The sequence below is a fragment of the Chanodichthys erythropterus genome, chromosome 7 (genome assembly GCF_024489055.1).
Source record: "Chanodichthys erythropterus isolate Z2021 chromosome 7, ASM2448905v1, whole genome shotgun sequence".
NCBI classification, from domain to species: Eukaryota; Metazoa; Chordata; class Actinopteri; order Cypriniformes; family Xenocyprididae; genus Chanodichthys; species Chanodichthys erythropterus.
In genome coordinates, this window is record NC_090227.1 from 42918714 (window position 1) to 42936883 (window position 18170).

The following is an 18170-nucleotide window of genomic DNA, read 5'->3' on the forward strand; positions in this document are numbered from 1 at the left end:
CCCTCGATTTACTGACTCATGCGCACGATTTACTAATTCGTTCCCTCGATTTTCACGATTTACTAATTCGTTCCCTCGATTTACTAACTCATGCGCACGATTTATTAATTCGTTCCCTCGATTTACTAACTCATGCACACGATTTACTAATTTGTTCCCTCGATTTACTAACTCATATGCACAATTTACTAATTCGTTCCCTCAATTTACTAACTCATGCGCACGATTTACTAATTCGTTCCCTCGATTTACTAACTCATGCGCACAATTTACTAATTCGTTCCCTCGATTTTCTAACTCGTGCACGATTAACTAATTTGTTCCTTCGATTTACTAACTTGTGCGCATGATTTACTAATTCGTTCCCTCGATTTTCACACTTTACTCATTCGTTCTCTCGATTTACTAACTCATGCGCATGATTTACTAATTTGTTCCCTTGATTTTCTAACTTATTCACATGATTTACTAATTTTTTCCCTCGATTTACTAACTTGTGCACCCGATTTACTAATTCGTTCCCTTGATTTTCACGATTTACTAATTCGTTCTCTTAATTTTCTAACTCATGTGCATGATTTACTAATTCGTTCCCTCGGTTTACAAACTCGTGCGCATGATCTACTAATTTGCCTTGATTTTCTAACTCATGCACGTGATTTACTAATTCTTTCCCTCGATTTTCACGATTTACTTATTCGTTCCCTCGATTTTCACGATTTACTAATTCGTTCCCTCGATTTTCACGATTTACTTATTCGTTCCCTCGATTTTCACGATATACTAATTTGTTCCCTTGATTTTCTAACTCATGCACATGATTTACTAATTTGTTCCCTCAATTTTCACGATTTACTAATTCATTCCCTCGATTTTCACGATTTGCTAATTCGTTCCCTCGATTTACTAACTCGTGCACAAACCAGTATGAGTTTCTTTCTTCTGCTGAACACAAACAGTAAATGATGATAAAATGTCCTTTTTTTGGGTGAACTATCCCTTTAATTGTTTGTTAATGCATTGACTAGCGTTAACTAATGGACCCTTATTCTAAAGTGTTGCCAATAAACTTAATTTGAAGGGAAAGCAAGATTATTTTTCAGACCCCATTGGCAAGTTTTTTTTTATTATTATTTTTTTTATGTTGATACATTTTTCAGAAAATAATACTTAATATCTTGAACCATTTTGCTTCCATAAAGTAAATGTATCTTGATTCAAGAAAGTTTAGATATTTGTACTGTCAAACAAGACAAAAATACTGATTAAGAAAATACTTTTTTTGCAGTGCATTTTCCTGTTTGTGTGCCTGATTGTAACAGAAAGCTATTTTAATTTATTGATGTCAGTCAGATATTATTATGAGGAAGAACTCGAGTCCTGTCCGGACCGACCTGTAAGCATTTATTTTCATGAGGGTTCGCCGTACATGATGTCAGGAGAGGTCAAGTTCTGTGACCTTTCTTCATTCTGAGACCCTCTCGCTCTTCTATGCACCATGAATCCTGTTGCTTTGCAGAAACTGAACACACGTCGAAGGTTTTAGTTTCATTGGTTTTTATGTCTTCAGTGTTTCTGAACGTTCAGCCGAAAACTCTAAAAGGGAAACTTCGTTTTGTACCTATTTATATTTTATCATTCGCATCCATGTTTGCCACTTTTCAGGCAATACAGTTTGTTCCCCGACAGTCCGACGTGAAACAAGCACAATGTATTTGTTTTAAAACAACTTTATTAATCTTCTGATTTCTGTTTTCTGCTGGAGGCTCTTTCTATGACTTACGCTTTGTAGCCAAAATATTATTAGATCTCTCTTCATATTGTATTATGTGCACAGCTGGAATTTAATGTTTTGATCTATGGATAATTTGTATATATTGTTTACAAGACCTTGTGTTTATTAGAACTATCTTATTTTTGGTAAATTCTGTACATATCCTGAAATATTTCTGTTTGTGTGAACATACTTCTGTATTTGTACCTATTTTGTAAAGGAATAAATAAGCTGTTTACTAAACTTCAAAATGTTGTTTACATGGGTGCTGTTCACCATTTCACAACTTTTAATGATGTAAATTTATTTATATTTTATATTTAGAAACTTTATAAATGTTATTATATGTATAACTATGTACACTGTAAAAAAGATGTTGGTTTAACTTAAAAAAGTAAGTTACCTGGTTGCCTTAAAATTTTGAGTTCATTAATACAATGAAGGCAATTGGTTTAATCAACAGAAATTAAAATATTATATTATCTGAACCACACTGATTATCAAGGTTGATTTGACAAAATAAAAAATGTGATAAATCAGGAAAATATTTTTTACAGCATATATATATTTTAAAAATATGTATATGTTATAAATTTATATAACTTTATTTATTATTAATTACTTATAATTTTACTTATTAACAGTATTCATACATTAGTGGGGGGATATTTGTTTTAAATGAACCTACAAGTTTGATTAAACCATCAAAATATGAGGAAAATATTTTATATTTTTCAAATATTTTAAATATGAAGGAAAAAGTAAACACTAAAGCTGTTTATCTCACAAAATTATTTGGCAAGAAAGGCAAACTACAACTACAGGCTTTATTTTACTATGCAAAAACAATGACGACAACATAATCAGTTATTAATATTCAACTGGTTCTCTCGTTTTTGCATGTGTTCATAATTTCTTTGTATGACAGCCTGGCCAAAAATTATGTCACACAATATGGCGTTTCATTGCATTATAACAAATAAAACAATTGACTCCAAGCACAACTACGCTATGCTATGCAATATGCTAATATTACAATATATTTAACACATTTTTAAATAAAATATTTTATAATATTTGAATAAAGGGTTACGTCAATTTTCCTAGGCCAGAAAAACTTGTATAAAAGTATATACATGTAGCATATGTGTTACGTATATATGCACACATTTTTTAATATATATATATGATGTTTCAACTTAAAAAAAAGTAAGTGTTTGTGGTGCCTTAAAATTATAAGTTTAGTCAACTCAAACATCCAAGCTGTCACTTAGTACAACCTCACAATTCAAGTTGACTAAACTTTAAGTTGAAACAACAAATATGCTCAGCAACTATGTGTAGATAATATTGTAATCTAGCACAGCGGATAAGTTCTCAACTGGAGGGGTCGTGACCCAAAAACTAGCCCGAGGTCTGTTCTGATCGGGTCATGGACAGCAGGGAGAAACTGAGCTGAACAGTGAAGAGTTTGAATAGCAAAGCAAACATGTCGAGTTCACAATCTGTTCACAAACTACAGATCGGTAATAATCAGAAGTTTATCAGTAATTGATGAATATTTCATTGATTTATATTAGTGGATGAAAAGCACAAAAACTGCCAGGTGAATATTACGCCTTTTTTATTATAGCAAATATGCAAGTAAATAAAAAAGAAGACACTGTAAATAAACACATGCCCTTTAATACCACAGTCTAATTATTAATACATTAAATAATGACAATTTTCACCTTGGTAGACATTTTGAAATGTTGAGGATTTTCTTTTGTCATTTGTATGTACATATCATATTGCTTTGCTCATTTGTAACCCATCAGTCTTCTAGTATTAAAGCAGTGTCAGGATGTTTTTTGGGTCTGTTTACAAAGAGAAACCAGCATCTGAACTGTTTCAATATACAAATTACTGTACATAGTACCAGCGTCGAGGCCTGATGAAGCGTTTCGCCCAATCCACAGAGTCCTGAAATGCATCACAACAACATGGGAAGGGATCCAACGATTCATCTGAGTTTGAAAACCTTCTGTTAAGCCAACTGTGATCTTGTTAGGTACAACATACATTGTTTTATCCGCACCGGGACTCGCTCTTTTGAATGCACATGATCTGAGCGGTTCAGTGTTTGTGCTCTGTGTGTTTTGGGTTTGTAAATGTGCTGCCCTGGGAATGCATGTGAGGAATGCATGCTGGGATTGCTCTCACACACACCCTTCGGCACATGAAAGGGGTGGTTGGCCATTCCCTTTGTGACAGAACTGGACCAGCTCTGGGTCAGAACAAAGCCGGATCGAGCGGGCTTCCCCGTGGGGGGAGAGACGCGCCTGAAGCGGAGACGCCGCGGCTGTGGACGCTTAATCAGACGGCAAAGAAAACGACTGTGTTAATGAACACATTCAGACTCCAGACTGCATCTATCTGGAGTTAAACTAAACTTTGGACGGACAAATCAGAACGAGGCTGTTTGTTTTTGATCAGGACGTTTGGGCGAGAAGAAACAGCATGTGTGAGTCACACAAACACACAGACTGGAGGAGTTTGTTCTTCTGTGGGTCTTTGATCGGGATGATCAGTGGAAGGGAAGTGACCTCCACCCAGATCAGTGCTGTGATGATGATGATGATGATGAGCCGTGTCTACACTGGACTGAAGCCGCACCGTTCACTAACAACAGAGGCTAGACTTACATCATAAAAACAATCAAATAAAATGTATGCAAAATGCCACAACTTGCATTGAAAAAAATGACAACCCTCCTATTGCCTTAAGAAAATTGTCCCTTTTATGATTCTTCAGAAATCAAGGAAAGGTTAATTTACTAGATTGTTATCTGTTCACTGAAAAAACAACAACAACAACAACAAAAACATATATATGTATATACAGTAGTGGGCAAAAGTGATGTTCGGAGGGGATATTTGTTTTTAATGAACCTACAAGTTCGATTAAACCATCAAAATATGAGGAAAATGTTTTATATTTTTTAAATATTTTAAATATGAAGGAAAAACAAAACACTAAACTTGGTTAAGGTGTTTATCTGACAAAATTATTTGGCAAAAAAGGCAAAATACAGTTTTATTTCATATGCAAAAACAAAGCTCAGAAAAAAAGCATACACTGACTACGACAATAAGTTATTAATATTTTGTTGGTTATTTTGTAGGACAGACTGGACAAAAATTGTTGCACAATTTTGGCATGTTTTATTGAATTATCACAAATAAAACAATTGACTCCAAGCAGAACTACACAAATATGTTTAAATATTCTTTGCAATTTTTATTTTTTATTTTTATAATATTTAAATAAAGGGTGAAAATGGGAATATTCATAGGCTGGACATCACTTTTGGCCACTACTATGGATACAATATAATTTTATTTTTTATAGAATTCAATAGATATATATAGGTCACATTTAAATGTTTTGGACAATAGAAGGGTTAAATCCATTAAGAGCAAATTACAAACTGGCGTTGATGAGACAGAAAAAAAAAATAGTTGTATGGAAATCAATTTATTATTTTTGCAAATAATATCTTTTTTCCATGCAAGCTTGTTTCCGCCACTAAATAAAAATATAAAAAGGTTAATTGTGACTTTTTATCTCACAATTCTGACATTTTTTCCTCAGAATTGCGTTATATGATTGAGTTATAAAGTCAGAATTGTGATATATAAACTCACTATTCTGACTTGTTTCCCCCAATTCTGACCTTTTTTCTCAAAATTGCCTGATATATAGTCAAAATTGTGAGATATAAAGTCGCAATTCAGACTTTTTTTCCCCCCAATTCTGACCTTTTTTCCGCAATTCTGACTATTTTTCCTCTAATTGCCTGATATAAACTCACAATTGCGAGTTATAAAATCAAATTGGGAGATATAAACTTGCATTTGCATGTTATAATGTCCAGTTGTGAGGGGGAAAAAAGACTCGTAATTGTGAGAAAAAAGTCAAAATTGTGAGATAAAAAGAGATTTTTATTTCATGGCGGCAACGAGCTTCCATATTTTTCAGACAGACGAGGAATAAAGTGTCCCGATGCGTGCCTGCAGTGTTGCTTTGTTAGTTCGCTGTAGATGTAGTTGTGTGCGGCACACGTCCAGTGTAAACACATGAGATGTCTCCGAGCGTTTGGACACAAGAAACCACATTCACCACAAATTCACAACACATCCGTCCTTGATTCAGCATCTGACAACACTTTGACGTCAAAAACAGAAAATGGACAACTTCAAACAATCGAAAAACTGAACCTGATAAACTGGGCTAATGAATAATGATTATTCATTCACAAAGATGGTTTAAAAATTAATGCACCATAGTTACTACCCTCATTCTGTCAGCAGACTCAAACTTGAGTCTATTTCCACTGAATCTTTAAACACGCGGGCGGCTTGTTTTCACACCGTCGTCTCGGTGTCTGAGATGCATTTAAGTGCAAACGTATGTTATGAACACTATGGATTTCCTCTAGATACCTTCCAATGTTTTGCCTCAAGATCCTTAAAATTTTGTTCGTAACACGCACAACTCTTTGTATTTAGTTCAGAACTCTTTTGATTCAAGCATTAGAGAGCTTATAAAAATTTCAAACGTTTAACGATATGCTTAACTACAGCCCGCTCCATCAGCGTTACCTATTTTTCAATGCAGGCTTCAGAAACACCCGCGTTTGCTTGCAGCTCCTTCAAACAAAGAAGGCTGCTGGAGCGCCGAACGCATTAAACCCCAGACTGCTTTCGCCACGCAGCCCGAGGGCGTAATAGCGTTTCTGCGAGCGCTGCCAGGAAAGTCTCTCAAACGTAATGCCTTCAGAACAACACTCCCATCATCCTTCATGTAACAAAAGAAATAAACACAAAACTCCATCCTAGTACTGCTAACCGCATACAACATGGCGCTATAAGGAGTGAAAAAGTCTTGAACTTTATAAACAACAAGGTTGAAATGAAAAACAATCCGTGGAGAGCGAGAAATCGACCCTCGGCCCCTGACGATGGAGTCGTGTTGGCGTCGGTGCCGTCATTTGTAAGCACTGAGCCTTGATTATTACAAGAAAATAACACACACTGCACCGGCAGAGGGGCGTGGCCTGCATTCCATATGCGTGAGGACGTCCTCTGATTGGTGGTTTGGTGGAACAGCAAGATCCTGTTGAAGTTCTTTGGGCTTTCTTGGTGCGGTTTTGTGTCTTGTGTGTGTACATTACATTCCCCGTATAAACGCTGAGTCTGAGTGTCGAGGGACCGAGGGCCTGAGCGTGTGACTCTAGTCCAGCGGCTCCTGCTTTATCCTGATGGGCGTGTTCATGGACTGACTCCGCCTGTCCTCGCGGCACAGCACGTACTCGCTGAACTGGGACGAGTCCACGCCGCCGCCGCAGGACGCAGCCACGCTGAAGCCCTTCTGGAAGAGACGCTCCAACACCTGAAAGACAAGCACTGAGGGTCAAAACTCACATGCAAACATTGACATAAAATAATGTTCACAAAGGATGCATTTATTTGATAAACAAATGCAGTAAAAATAGTGAAATATTATTGTAATTTAAAATAGCAGCTTTCTATGTGAATATATGGTACAATATAATTTATTCCTGTGATCAAAGCTGAATTTATTTGATTACAAATACAGTAAAAATCACAAAATATTATAATTTAAAATAGCTGTTTTCTATGTGAATATATAATAAATTGTATTTTATTCCTGTGATCAAAACTGAATTTATTTGATTAAAAATACAGTAAAAATCACAAAATATTATTACAATTCAAAAATAGCTGTGTTCTATGTATATATATAGTAAAATGTAATTAATTCCTGTTATCAAAGCTGATTTTTTTTAATTAAAAATACAGTAAACATCATGAAATATTACAATTTAAAATAGCAGTTTTCTATGTAAATATATAGTAAAATGTAATTTATTCCTGTTATCAAAGCTGAATTTATTTGATTAAAAATACAGTAAAAATCACAAAATATTATTACAATCTAAAATAGCTGTTTTCTATGTGAATATATAGTAAAATGTAATTTATTCCTGTGACCAAAGCTGAATTTATTTGATTAAAAATACAGTAAAAATCACAAAATATTATTACAATTCAAAATAGCTGTTTTCTATGTGAATATATAGTAAAATGTAATTTATTCCTGTGACCAAAGCTGAATTTATTTGATTAAAAATACAGTAAAAATCACAAAATATTATTACAATCTAAAATAGCTGTTTTCTATGTGAATATATAGTAAAATGTAATTTATTCCTGTGACCAAAGCTGAATTTATTTGATTAAAAATACAGTAAAAATCACAAAATATTAGTACAATTCAAAATAGCTGTTTTCTATATGTATATACTGTAAGATGTAATTTATTCCCGTGAATTTTCAGCAGAACCAGGTTTGAGTTTTATCCTACTGTATGAGTAAAGGCAAAGAATAAAATAAAAAGTCCAATAATAATATAATACATAATAATAAGCATATGCACAAAACGTTCTTTTGTCCGTCTGAAGGTGGTTTATTTAGAGACTTATTCAGAAACACATAACAAAAGAATGAACGAAAAATGTAAGTTATTCATAAATCAACAGCCCTAACTGATTGCATTCATATCCACTGTGAAGTGTGCTGCTCATATGAACCGTCTGAATCCCAAATCACCTTTTCAAATGGACTCATGTTTGGAAGTTTGGAAAAGCTTTCATCATCTGAACCTGCTGTTTAGCCAAAGATTTATACCATCCCCCAATTCAATCCAAATTACACACATTAGATGCTCATGTTAAAAAAAAATATCAGGTTGGTGATGACATTAATGACACAACGGGAAGCAGGAATCTCTCACAGGAGCGTCACGCGTGCAGCAGGGAAGCATGTCTGACTCCTGGCAAAGACAATCGAGAACAGACGTTTGTCTCTCTGACAGATTCTGACTGGATGAGGACAGGTGAGAGAGAAACACACACACTATTCAGCTCATTTCCTGTCCGTTTACAGTAAACTCTGTTTTCATGTGATTCAACATTCATCACACAGCAGCGCTCCGATCATCCCGCTCAATGAAAGTCACTGTGAGATCGGCCATCTGCTGTCCCGTCCATGACACCAGTTCCTCTGCTCTCATTTACTGTCATCACACACACACACACACACACACACACACACACACACACACACACACACACACACACACACACACACACACACACACACACACACACACACACACACACACACACACACACACAGAAAGATTTATTCACAAGAAAGAGATGATTCTTTAAGCCGTTTCACTTTACAAAATGTTTAAAGCTTCCTCAGAAAAATAATAAAAATTGCTAAATCTTGGTTAAAAAAAAAAAAAATTTCAACGTCAATTACAGTATAAAAATGCCAAAAGTTTTCTGTAAGTGTCAGGTTTAGGGTCACTACCATTCAAAAGTTTGGGGTCAGCAATTTTTTTTTAAAGGAATTAATACTTTTCTTCAGCAATGACACATTAAATTGATCAAAAATGACAGTAAAGACGTTTATAATGTTAAATGCTGTTCTTTTTAACTTTCTGTTCATCAAATAATTCTGAAAAATAAAATGCATCAAGTTTCCACACAAAAAGGAAGCAGCACGACACTGATAATAAAAAAAAAACGTTTGTTGAGCAGCAAATCATCATATCAGAATGATTTCTGAAGGATCATGTGACACTGAAGACTGGAGTAATGATGCTGAAAATTCATCTTTGATCACTGCATATAAATTACATTTTACAATATATTCACATAGAAAACCATCATTTTAAATTGTAAAAATATTTCACTATTTTTACTGTAATTTTGATCAAATAAATGCAGCTTTGGAAAGAATAAGGGACTATTTAAAAAATATAAAAAAATCATACCAACCCCAACTTTTTAACAGAGGAGTATTTTTGCTCAGCATCTGATTGACATCAACAAGAAACATCAATGCAAACGCGTTTTCAGAGAAATGATTGACCAGAGACGTGCTTTGGTGATTTAATTTAGTTGTTTTTCAGCAGTAACTTCAGGAGAACGTGCTTGTCATTCTCATAAATAACTCTGTAAACAGAACAAGATTAAACATTCAGTAGAAGAGTGACAGCCATATTTAACTGCAGTATGAACGTGTTTACGGCAAACAAACCCATGTGTGTGTGTGTGTGTGTGTGTATCTGTCAGCAGAGCTTCTCTCTCCCTCTCTTTGCAGTGGCACATCTGTCAGTTTGATGAAAGTTCACCAGCGTCCGTGTTGATCCAGGTCCTCCATCATTCTGAGATATGGCTGGAGCCGGACAGCTTCAGCTTTGGGACACTATGAGCGTGTGTGTTTGGCTAAATGTTTTTCCTCTCTGAAGCCGTTCACGTGTGCCGTTTGCCCTCTCACTTCCTCAGTGTCTGTAATCTCACTGCAGACTCTTTCGATCTCTCAGGGCAGGTGCTTTGAATCGTTCTTAAGTTCCCGACATGTCATTCATCTGCCGTGATTTCTCAGTCTGAGCGGGTTTATTAGATTCTTCTCTCACTTTTTCAAGATAAACAAGCCCGTTTGTAAAAGCCGAAGCTAAACTGTGCAAGTTAGTAGAGCAAAAACAACTCGATTTTTACATCTAGTGTGCCTTAATTGTAAAAATAAAGTGTGCTTAATTTTATTTAATGATCTCCAAGGCTGCATTTATTTGATCAAAAATATGGTAAAAAATTTGAAATATTATTGCAATTTGAAATAAGTGTTTTCTAAGTAAATATATTGTAAAATGTAATTTATTTCTGTGATTAAAGCTGAATTTTCAGCATCATTACTCCAGTCTTCAGTGTCACATGATCCTTCAGAAATCATTCTAATATGATGATTTGCTGCTCAAGAAACATTTATGATTATTATCAATGTTGAAAACAGTCATTTTTTAATGAAAATTTTGTGGAAACTGTGATACATATAACTGCCATAAATCTAGCGTGCTTAATTGTATTGAATGTGCACTTGTAGTGTACTTCAAACCTTAAAAGTATATTTTAAAAACTGCACTTTCAGAATATGTAATATTAATGAAATAAAAGGCCACTTAAGTGGACTTAAAGAGAGACACTTTCATAACTATGTTTCTTAGCACACTTTGTAATAATGTCAAATGAAAGGTTTTACTTTAATGTACATTTTAAATCATTATGTTTTAATAATCTTTTAAAAAAAGTACTTATTTTGATGTTCACTAACATACTATGTAAAGTACTTGATTATAATAATTGCTTATATTATATTATTTTATATTATACTGGTTTTTATAACTTTCGTGTTATTTGGTTTTAGAGTTAATATATTTTAAATTTACTAAATTGTAACTTCATTAACTTCATGTAACTTCATTACATTATTAAAATGCATTACGTACAAGAGATTTTAGGTTATCGTAGATGCTTCGCAGTACGATCAGCATTAAACTTTAATCATTTTTCAAAGAAAACATAATTATGAAATTACATATATACTAAAGTGGGTCAAAAAAGCACTCTTAAGTTGCATTTAGTATAAATTTAGTATACATATATTTAATATTGCAGCGAACATGCCGTGTGAAAACATTCAGTTCACACTTAATTATACACTCAAAAAAATGCTGGGTTAAAAACAACCCAAGTTGGGTTAAATGTTTGCCCAACCTGCTGGGTAGTTTTATTTAACTCAACTGTTGTATAAAAATTCCTGTATTGCTTGCTTAAAATGAACCCAAAATATGCTGGAAATTAACATTTATTAATATGTTTAATAAATGAGCATTTATTAATAAGATAATGAATAATAAACAATAAACATTTATTAAATTGCTTATTAATAAATGTACACCTTTTGATTATTATTGTTGCCTCTAGTATGTGTCTGATTTTTAATTTCTCACCTATTTTGGATTCATTTTAAGCCAGCCATATAGTCATTTTTAATCAGTAGTTGGGTTAAATAAAACTACCCAGCAGGTTGGGCAAACATTTAACCCAACCGCTGGATTAAAACAACCCAATTGCTGGGTTTGTCCATTTTCAACCCAACTTGGGTTGTTTTTAACCAAACATTTTTGAGTGTATTACTTTAAAGTATATTTCCTTCTTTTTCAAAGTATGCAAAATTGTACTTCCTTTCACAAGGGTGTTTCGCGATGTTTAGCATGTTTATTTCTTTTTATAAAGCAGGTGTGGTTGGTTGTTCGGTTGTTAGCCTGCAGGGATGATTCTAACCAGTAATCAGATCATAGTGTTGTGTCATACAGACAGGATTACTGTATAATTCATACAATAATGAGTCAGCCGACAGGAGTGTCGTGTTCGAAATCATTGCGGAAAAGAGAAAACACCCTTTCCACGACATCCACCCAACCGGGCTGAGACGGGAAACCTGTTCAGGAGCGGCACTCGCTCTCGAGGTCATGAGGTCACTGATGCAACGGTTTCATACTGATAATTGGAGAAGCACACTGTAAAAAATCCTTAAAACAAAATACATTTGCCTAAATGCTCAACTGTAAGAAAAAGGAATTACTTGTTTCTGAATCATTATTGTACCTTAATGCCATTTTTTCTTAATATTTAGCAAAAAATTATGAGATTTATGTTTAAAATAAGCAATTTGACATAAATATATTAAAACCTATCAAAATCTGGTAAAAAAGGAACATACATTAACCAAAAGTCATTAACAATTTGAATACACTTCTGTAAGGGTCAGGTTTAGGGTCAAGTGTAGAAAATATGATTTTAAGTTTGTTGTTATGAAGTTAAGTTTTTTTTTTTTAAAGAAATTAATATTTTTATTCATCAAGGACGCATTGAATTGATCAAAATTGGCAGTAAAGACATTTATAATGTTACAAAATATTCTATTTCAGATAAAAGCTGTTCTTTTGAACTTTTTGAAGAATCCATAAAGTACACTCTAAAAATGCTGGGTTAAAAACAACCCAAGTTTGGTTGAAAATGAACAAACCCAGCGGTTGGGTTAAATGTTTGCCCATCGGCTAGGCAGTTTTATTTAACCCAAATATTGTTTAAAAATGACTATATGTCTGGCTGAAAATGAACCCAAAATAGGTTGGAAACTAAAAATCAGACACATAATTACTAGAGGAAACAATAATAATAAAAATATGTATTTATTAATAAGCAATTTAATAAATTTTGATTATTTAATTATTATTCTTTAAACTTAAAAATAAATGCTCATTTATTAAACATATTAATATATGTTAATATTTGGGGTTAATTTTAAGCAAGAAATACAGTAATATTTAAGCAATAGTTGAGTTAAATAAAACTACCCAGCAGGTTTGGCAAACATTTAACCCAACCACTGGGTTAAAACAACCCAATCACTGGGTTTGTCCATTTTCAACCCAACTTGCGTTGTTTTTAACCCAGCATTTTTTAGAGTGTAATGTATCATGGTTTCCCAGCTCATTTAAGCTCATTGGGCTCTTTATGCAATATTATTTTACTTTTTAAAATGTTTTTTAAAAAAATTACTGGAAAACAAGACAAAAATACTAGTGAAGAAAATGTTTTTTTGTTTTTTTGTTTTTTTGCAAGTGTAAATGTGGAGATGTGGAGTGGACACATGAGCTCCGCTCCAAACCCTAGTGAGCTGCCTACATAGACAGCACTTTTAAGACATTTATAGGTGGGTTCCAGATGTGACGGCTGTTTCAAAACACATTCAGCAACATTACTCTGTCTCATTTCACCGAAATCTAAAGCAGCATGACATGCATCCTTTATCACTAAAGAAATCAATGCATTGTGACAAGATCCCAGCTAACAGGGAACGTTCTGGCAAGGTCTTTAATAATGTTCTCCAAACGTTGACACAAAAATGTTATCTGTACATCGTTCATCGTTTTTCCCGGAAACATTTTAGTTGGATGTTCCTCTAATCATTTTTAAATGTTACTGCTTGTTTTAGAATGTTCAGAGAAAATTCAAAAGTAACAATCTCATGTTCGAAAAATGGAATGTTCCCTTAACATTTGAATAACCAAGAAAAAACATTTTTGAAACATTGAAAAAAACGTTCTTAGAATGTTCTTTGTTAGCTAGGATGGTGGACGAGAATTGTAAATATATTTCATTCATTACTGAGAAGGAAAAATGTTGTGTGTTTATGGTTACGTTTCTGCATATTAGTGCATTGCATCATTCGTTTAGCAACACAGTCGAGTGTCTCTCGCGGCCTTTGTGTGAGCAGCTCTGATTAAAGGAGATGCATGCTTAAAGTTTCTGAGTTCATGCTAAATACCAGCTTCAGCAAGAAACAGATAAATGAGCTTCAGTCGGAAACAAAAAGACCTGCTTCGTCAGTTCACAGAAATCAACTAGTTTTAGAAAAGAAATAGAGCTTGAGCGAGCAAACAAAGAGAGGGCAGCCTCAGCAGCAGACAGAGAGGGACACGCTCTTACTGGAGACGCAGAGAGAAAATGTTGTGTTAGTTGATGCAGCCAATTAATTATATTGCAAGCCATTTAGAAATCTATAAAAGAAGCATAAAGGGGTTGAGGCTGTTTGAGAAAGTGTAAGTATGGTATTAAAAAATGCAATACGTGTATTTTCAACCGCTCTGGGCGTTGTTACGTTGGAGTCTTTTTTAAAAGGGAAGAGCTGTGTCTTAAAAAGGAGAAACGTGTAAATTATGCATTTCATTTTCTAGCCTCTCTTTTCTTCTCGCTCTTGCTTTTTGTTTTTGAGACAGTGAAAAATTATGGCTGCACATGAAAAGGCGTTTTGTTGAGTGCTTTCCTCGACCCTGAGGGGGCGCTGTCCAGGTGTGTGTTTCAAAGTGTGTTAGTTCAAACACAGGTTGAGCCTCGTTCTCATGAATAGATAAGATGAAATGATATGAAAATTTCATGTCACGATTATAGTGACCAAAATGATTAGGGTTATCAATATTATCAAGGTACTGTTAAACATTGCTGGAAATGTTCAAAAAGCACTCATACACACACTGAAATCATTTCAGCAAGTTTTGTCGAATAAAATTAGCCAATTTTGTCTGCATAAACATTAGAATAATAGCATTAAAAGCGATGACAGGATTTTAAACGAACAAAAAAAAATTGGTTGGATGACCTACAAAACATTTTATCTACTAGAATGCACTACATGTTCAAAGTTTTGACAAAAGTAAGTTTTATAAAACAGCTTATTGGTTAAAATTTGACAAATATTTGACGGATTTTTTGACTGGAAATGTAAATCTACTCTCTGTCAGTAGGTGGCGCTTATGGAACAGCAGAAATAGAGCTGTTTCCCTGGTAACCGCTGTAAACAAAGCAGTCAGTGTTGCCAAGTCTGCGGTTTTCCCGCGAAATCAAGCTACTTTTACACCGTTACACCGCGGGTTGTTTTTGTAGTCCGAGGGTTGAAGCGACAAATCATGGGAATGCCTCCGAAACTTTTGTCCGTCAAAAAAATATTCGGATCAGGTTCAATTTTCTGCGTTTTCCGCATCCGTGGCACTCATTTTGAGAGACGTTTTGACAATTCAGAGCCACCGTACGCGAACGCAAAAATCCAGAATGCCATCTGACAAGTTGATCCACGTTGCCTACAGCACAAAACAGCAGCACTGAATGACTAACAACGTGAGGAATACAAAGAGACCGAATATAAAGACAGATTGTGCCAGTAGTAAAGCATCAAACAGAGCCACTGACATTCTGAAGTAACTAATCTTTGAAACGCTCGGATAATCCCGCAGCTCCTTGATGAGGTGAATTCTCCTTTCTCTCTATGCAATCTCGGGATTGAATAGACCCAATATTTCCTCTTTCTTTTTCTCTTTTTAAGAAGAGAGGAGACAACTAATCGTGCTCACTGCTTAAAGACTTCATTTTGTATTGTTTTGCGATTTGTTTTGCGATTTTTTCGCAACGCATTCATTAATACGCATCGGACTCAGTGTGCAAGGTCTCTGTGCGTGATGAATTTTTAGGATTGCGAATACGAAAAAACGCATGCGAAAATTTCGGACTCAGTGTGCAAATGCCTTTAGTATGTGTTGGGGAATTAAAAATTTAACATTTCAATTATATTCTGCTGAAATGAATGAAATGATTAAAAAAAAGATTTGTTCATTTTCCTGAATGAGATTCAAAGATCTGAGTCAGTATAATGATTTATTTTGCACTAATTGCACTAACGTTAGTCTCAAGTCATGCGCAGTTGCACACAAGAAAATCACCAATCATTGGACGTGGCAACCAAACATCAATTTACAGAAATAATCACATACAGTAATAATCATGAAATATTTTCAATGGGACTCGAGTGGACTCGGGAATGAGTCAGATTCCTAATATGTCCGAGTCAATTCCGAGTCAAAAGTCCATGACAAGACCAAGACCTTTACAATATGGAGTCCGAGTCTCGAGTACTACAACACTGGTAGAGACTACAACAGTGGTTCCCAAACTGAGGTACGCGTACCCCTGGGGGTACCTGAGGTGACAACAGGGGGTACTCGAAAAGTAGTTCATTTAATTCTACCTTAAAATATTATTAAAACCGAGCATGTTTTTCTAACTGCCAAAATGCCGTAAATCCTGTACATTTAATCAAATTACCTCATTTGGAGTCAAAAATTACTGTATCCACATATGATAGATTGTGTGCAGTCTGCTGCCTTAAATCGCGCTAAATTACTGCCGTTCTCGACAATGCACCTTTATAAAAGTGGGGACTTAGCACTTACTCACATGAAGAACAAATAGACACATATAGTGGATTAATTTCGATTTAATACTCGAACTTTCTCCGATACAAAAACATACCTTGTTGTGTGAGTTCTTGTATTTAATGATGATAACGAGCAAGAACGAAATTGTTCCCAAATATCCACATGACTGCAAACGTGACAACAGGCCAAAAAAAAACAGGCCAAAAAAAAAAAAAAAACATACATTTTAAACACAGTACTGTCAGTATTTGCTCTATTTTGCAATGAAATAATAGCTCTAACGAAAACCACAGCAGAACTACAACACATGTCTGTGTTTCGCGAACAATTCTGCGGCTTTGAACGAATCGTGAGAGTCAATGATTCAATGATTCATTCACAGCCACTTGCTTCCTTACTGAATGAATGACTCTATGACTCACTCATTAAAAACAGTGACTTGCCGCCACCTACTGGCGGTTTAAGTTTAATATTTAAAAGTTTTATTTAGTTTTACCATTATTGCATATTTCTTTATTGAACATTTTTATTTAAAACATTATTTATTTTATAGTTATTCATAAAGGTAAAAATATGCACTGGAAAATCAATTTAAGGGGCAAATATTGTCCCTTAATGGTAAAGGTGTGACTGCAGTCTAAGTGGAAGAGAGGGGGTACGCAGAAGGGTGGTAATCCCTTCAGGGGGTACTCCACTCTAAAAAGTTTGGGAACTACTGGACTACAACAAACTTCTTCCCGGGTTGGTGACATCACAAACCCTAAAATTGACATAAACCCCGCCCCTGAGAACACACAACAAAGGGGGCGGGGCCATGTTGGGTTGCTTTAGAGAAGAGGAAAAGTTGTTGTTTTACGCCGGACTGCTTCAAACGAGGGTCAATTCAATGCTGGATTTGAACAAAAGATGAACATGCTAGTGGATGAGTTGAATCAACTCCACAGCAACTACATCAATTTATCCACTAACCATTCAGAAACTTCTAAAAGTTGTAACTTCTTCCTGAGTCTCTCCATCAGTGTCGACTGAACACTGTTACTGACAATCCTCATTTTGGCTGCGTGATTTTTTCCAGCTTTGTTGTTGTTGAGCTGTTAAAGCTCCGCCCTCTTCTGGAAAGTGGAGCTCATTTGCATTTAAAGGGACACACACAAAAACTGTGTTTTTGCTCACACCCAAATAAAGGCAAATTTGACAAGCTATAATAAATGATCTGTGGGGGATTTTGAGCTGAAACATGCAGGAATAAAGTGACCTGAATGAAATCACCCGCATGATGTCTGAAGCAGATAAGCGCAGCGCCGTGAACCACTGTAGACCAGATAATCTCATTACCTGCACTGAGTTCAGTCTGCAGTAGCCGTTCAGGGGGAAGCGGATGACGTGGGTCGGGTCCTGGTTCCAGCCAGCGTTGACCGAATTACACATGACGTCACCGGTCTCGGGGAAGATCTCCTCGATGAGAACTTTCTCCCCGCTGAGGGCGATCCGCTCGCCGAGGTCAGGGGTCACGCGGACGACCAGGCAGTCGCAGGGCTGCGCCAGACGTCTCTGCTCCCGCTCCTGCTTCCACCGCTCTAGCTCCTTGATCATGGGCGTCAGCTGGTAATAGCGCGCCTCCTCGTACAGGAGATTGAAGTCC

The 18170-nt window shown here is 35.3% G+C and overlaps 1 protein-coding gene across 3 annotated transcripts in view; it reads right to left on the minus strand.

Annotated features, from left to right (window-relative positions):
* Positions 1-3462: 3462 nt before the first annotated feature.
* Positions 3463-18170, minus strand: part of LOC137022981 (BTB/POZ domain-containing protein kctd15) — a 31721-nt gene continuing 17013 nt past the window's right edge. For all 3 annotated transcript variants that reach the window (XM_067389467.1, XM_067389466.1, XM_067389465.1), the window contains 2 exons: positions 17864-18169; positions 3463-7210 (listed from right to left, as the gene is read on the minus strand). In XM_067389467.1, the coding sequence (XP_067245568.1) occupies positions 7052-7210; positions 17864-18169 (465 nt within the window). In that variant the 3' untranslated portion in view covers positions 3463-7051. The remainder of the gene's footprint in view (positions 7211-17863; position 18170) is intronic.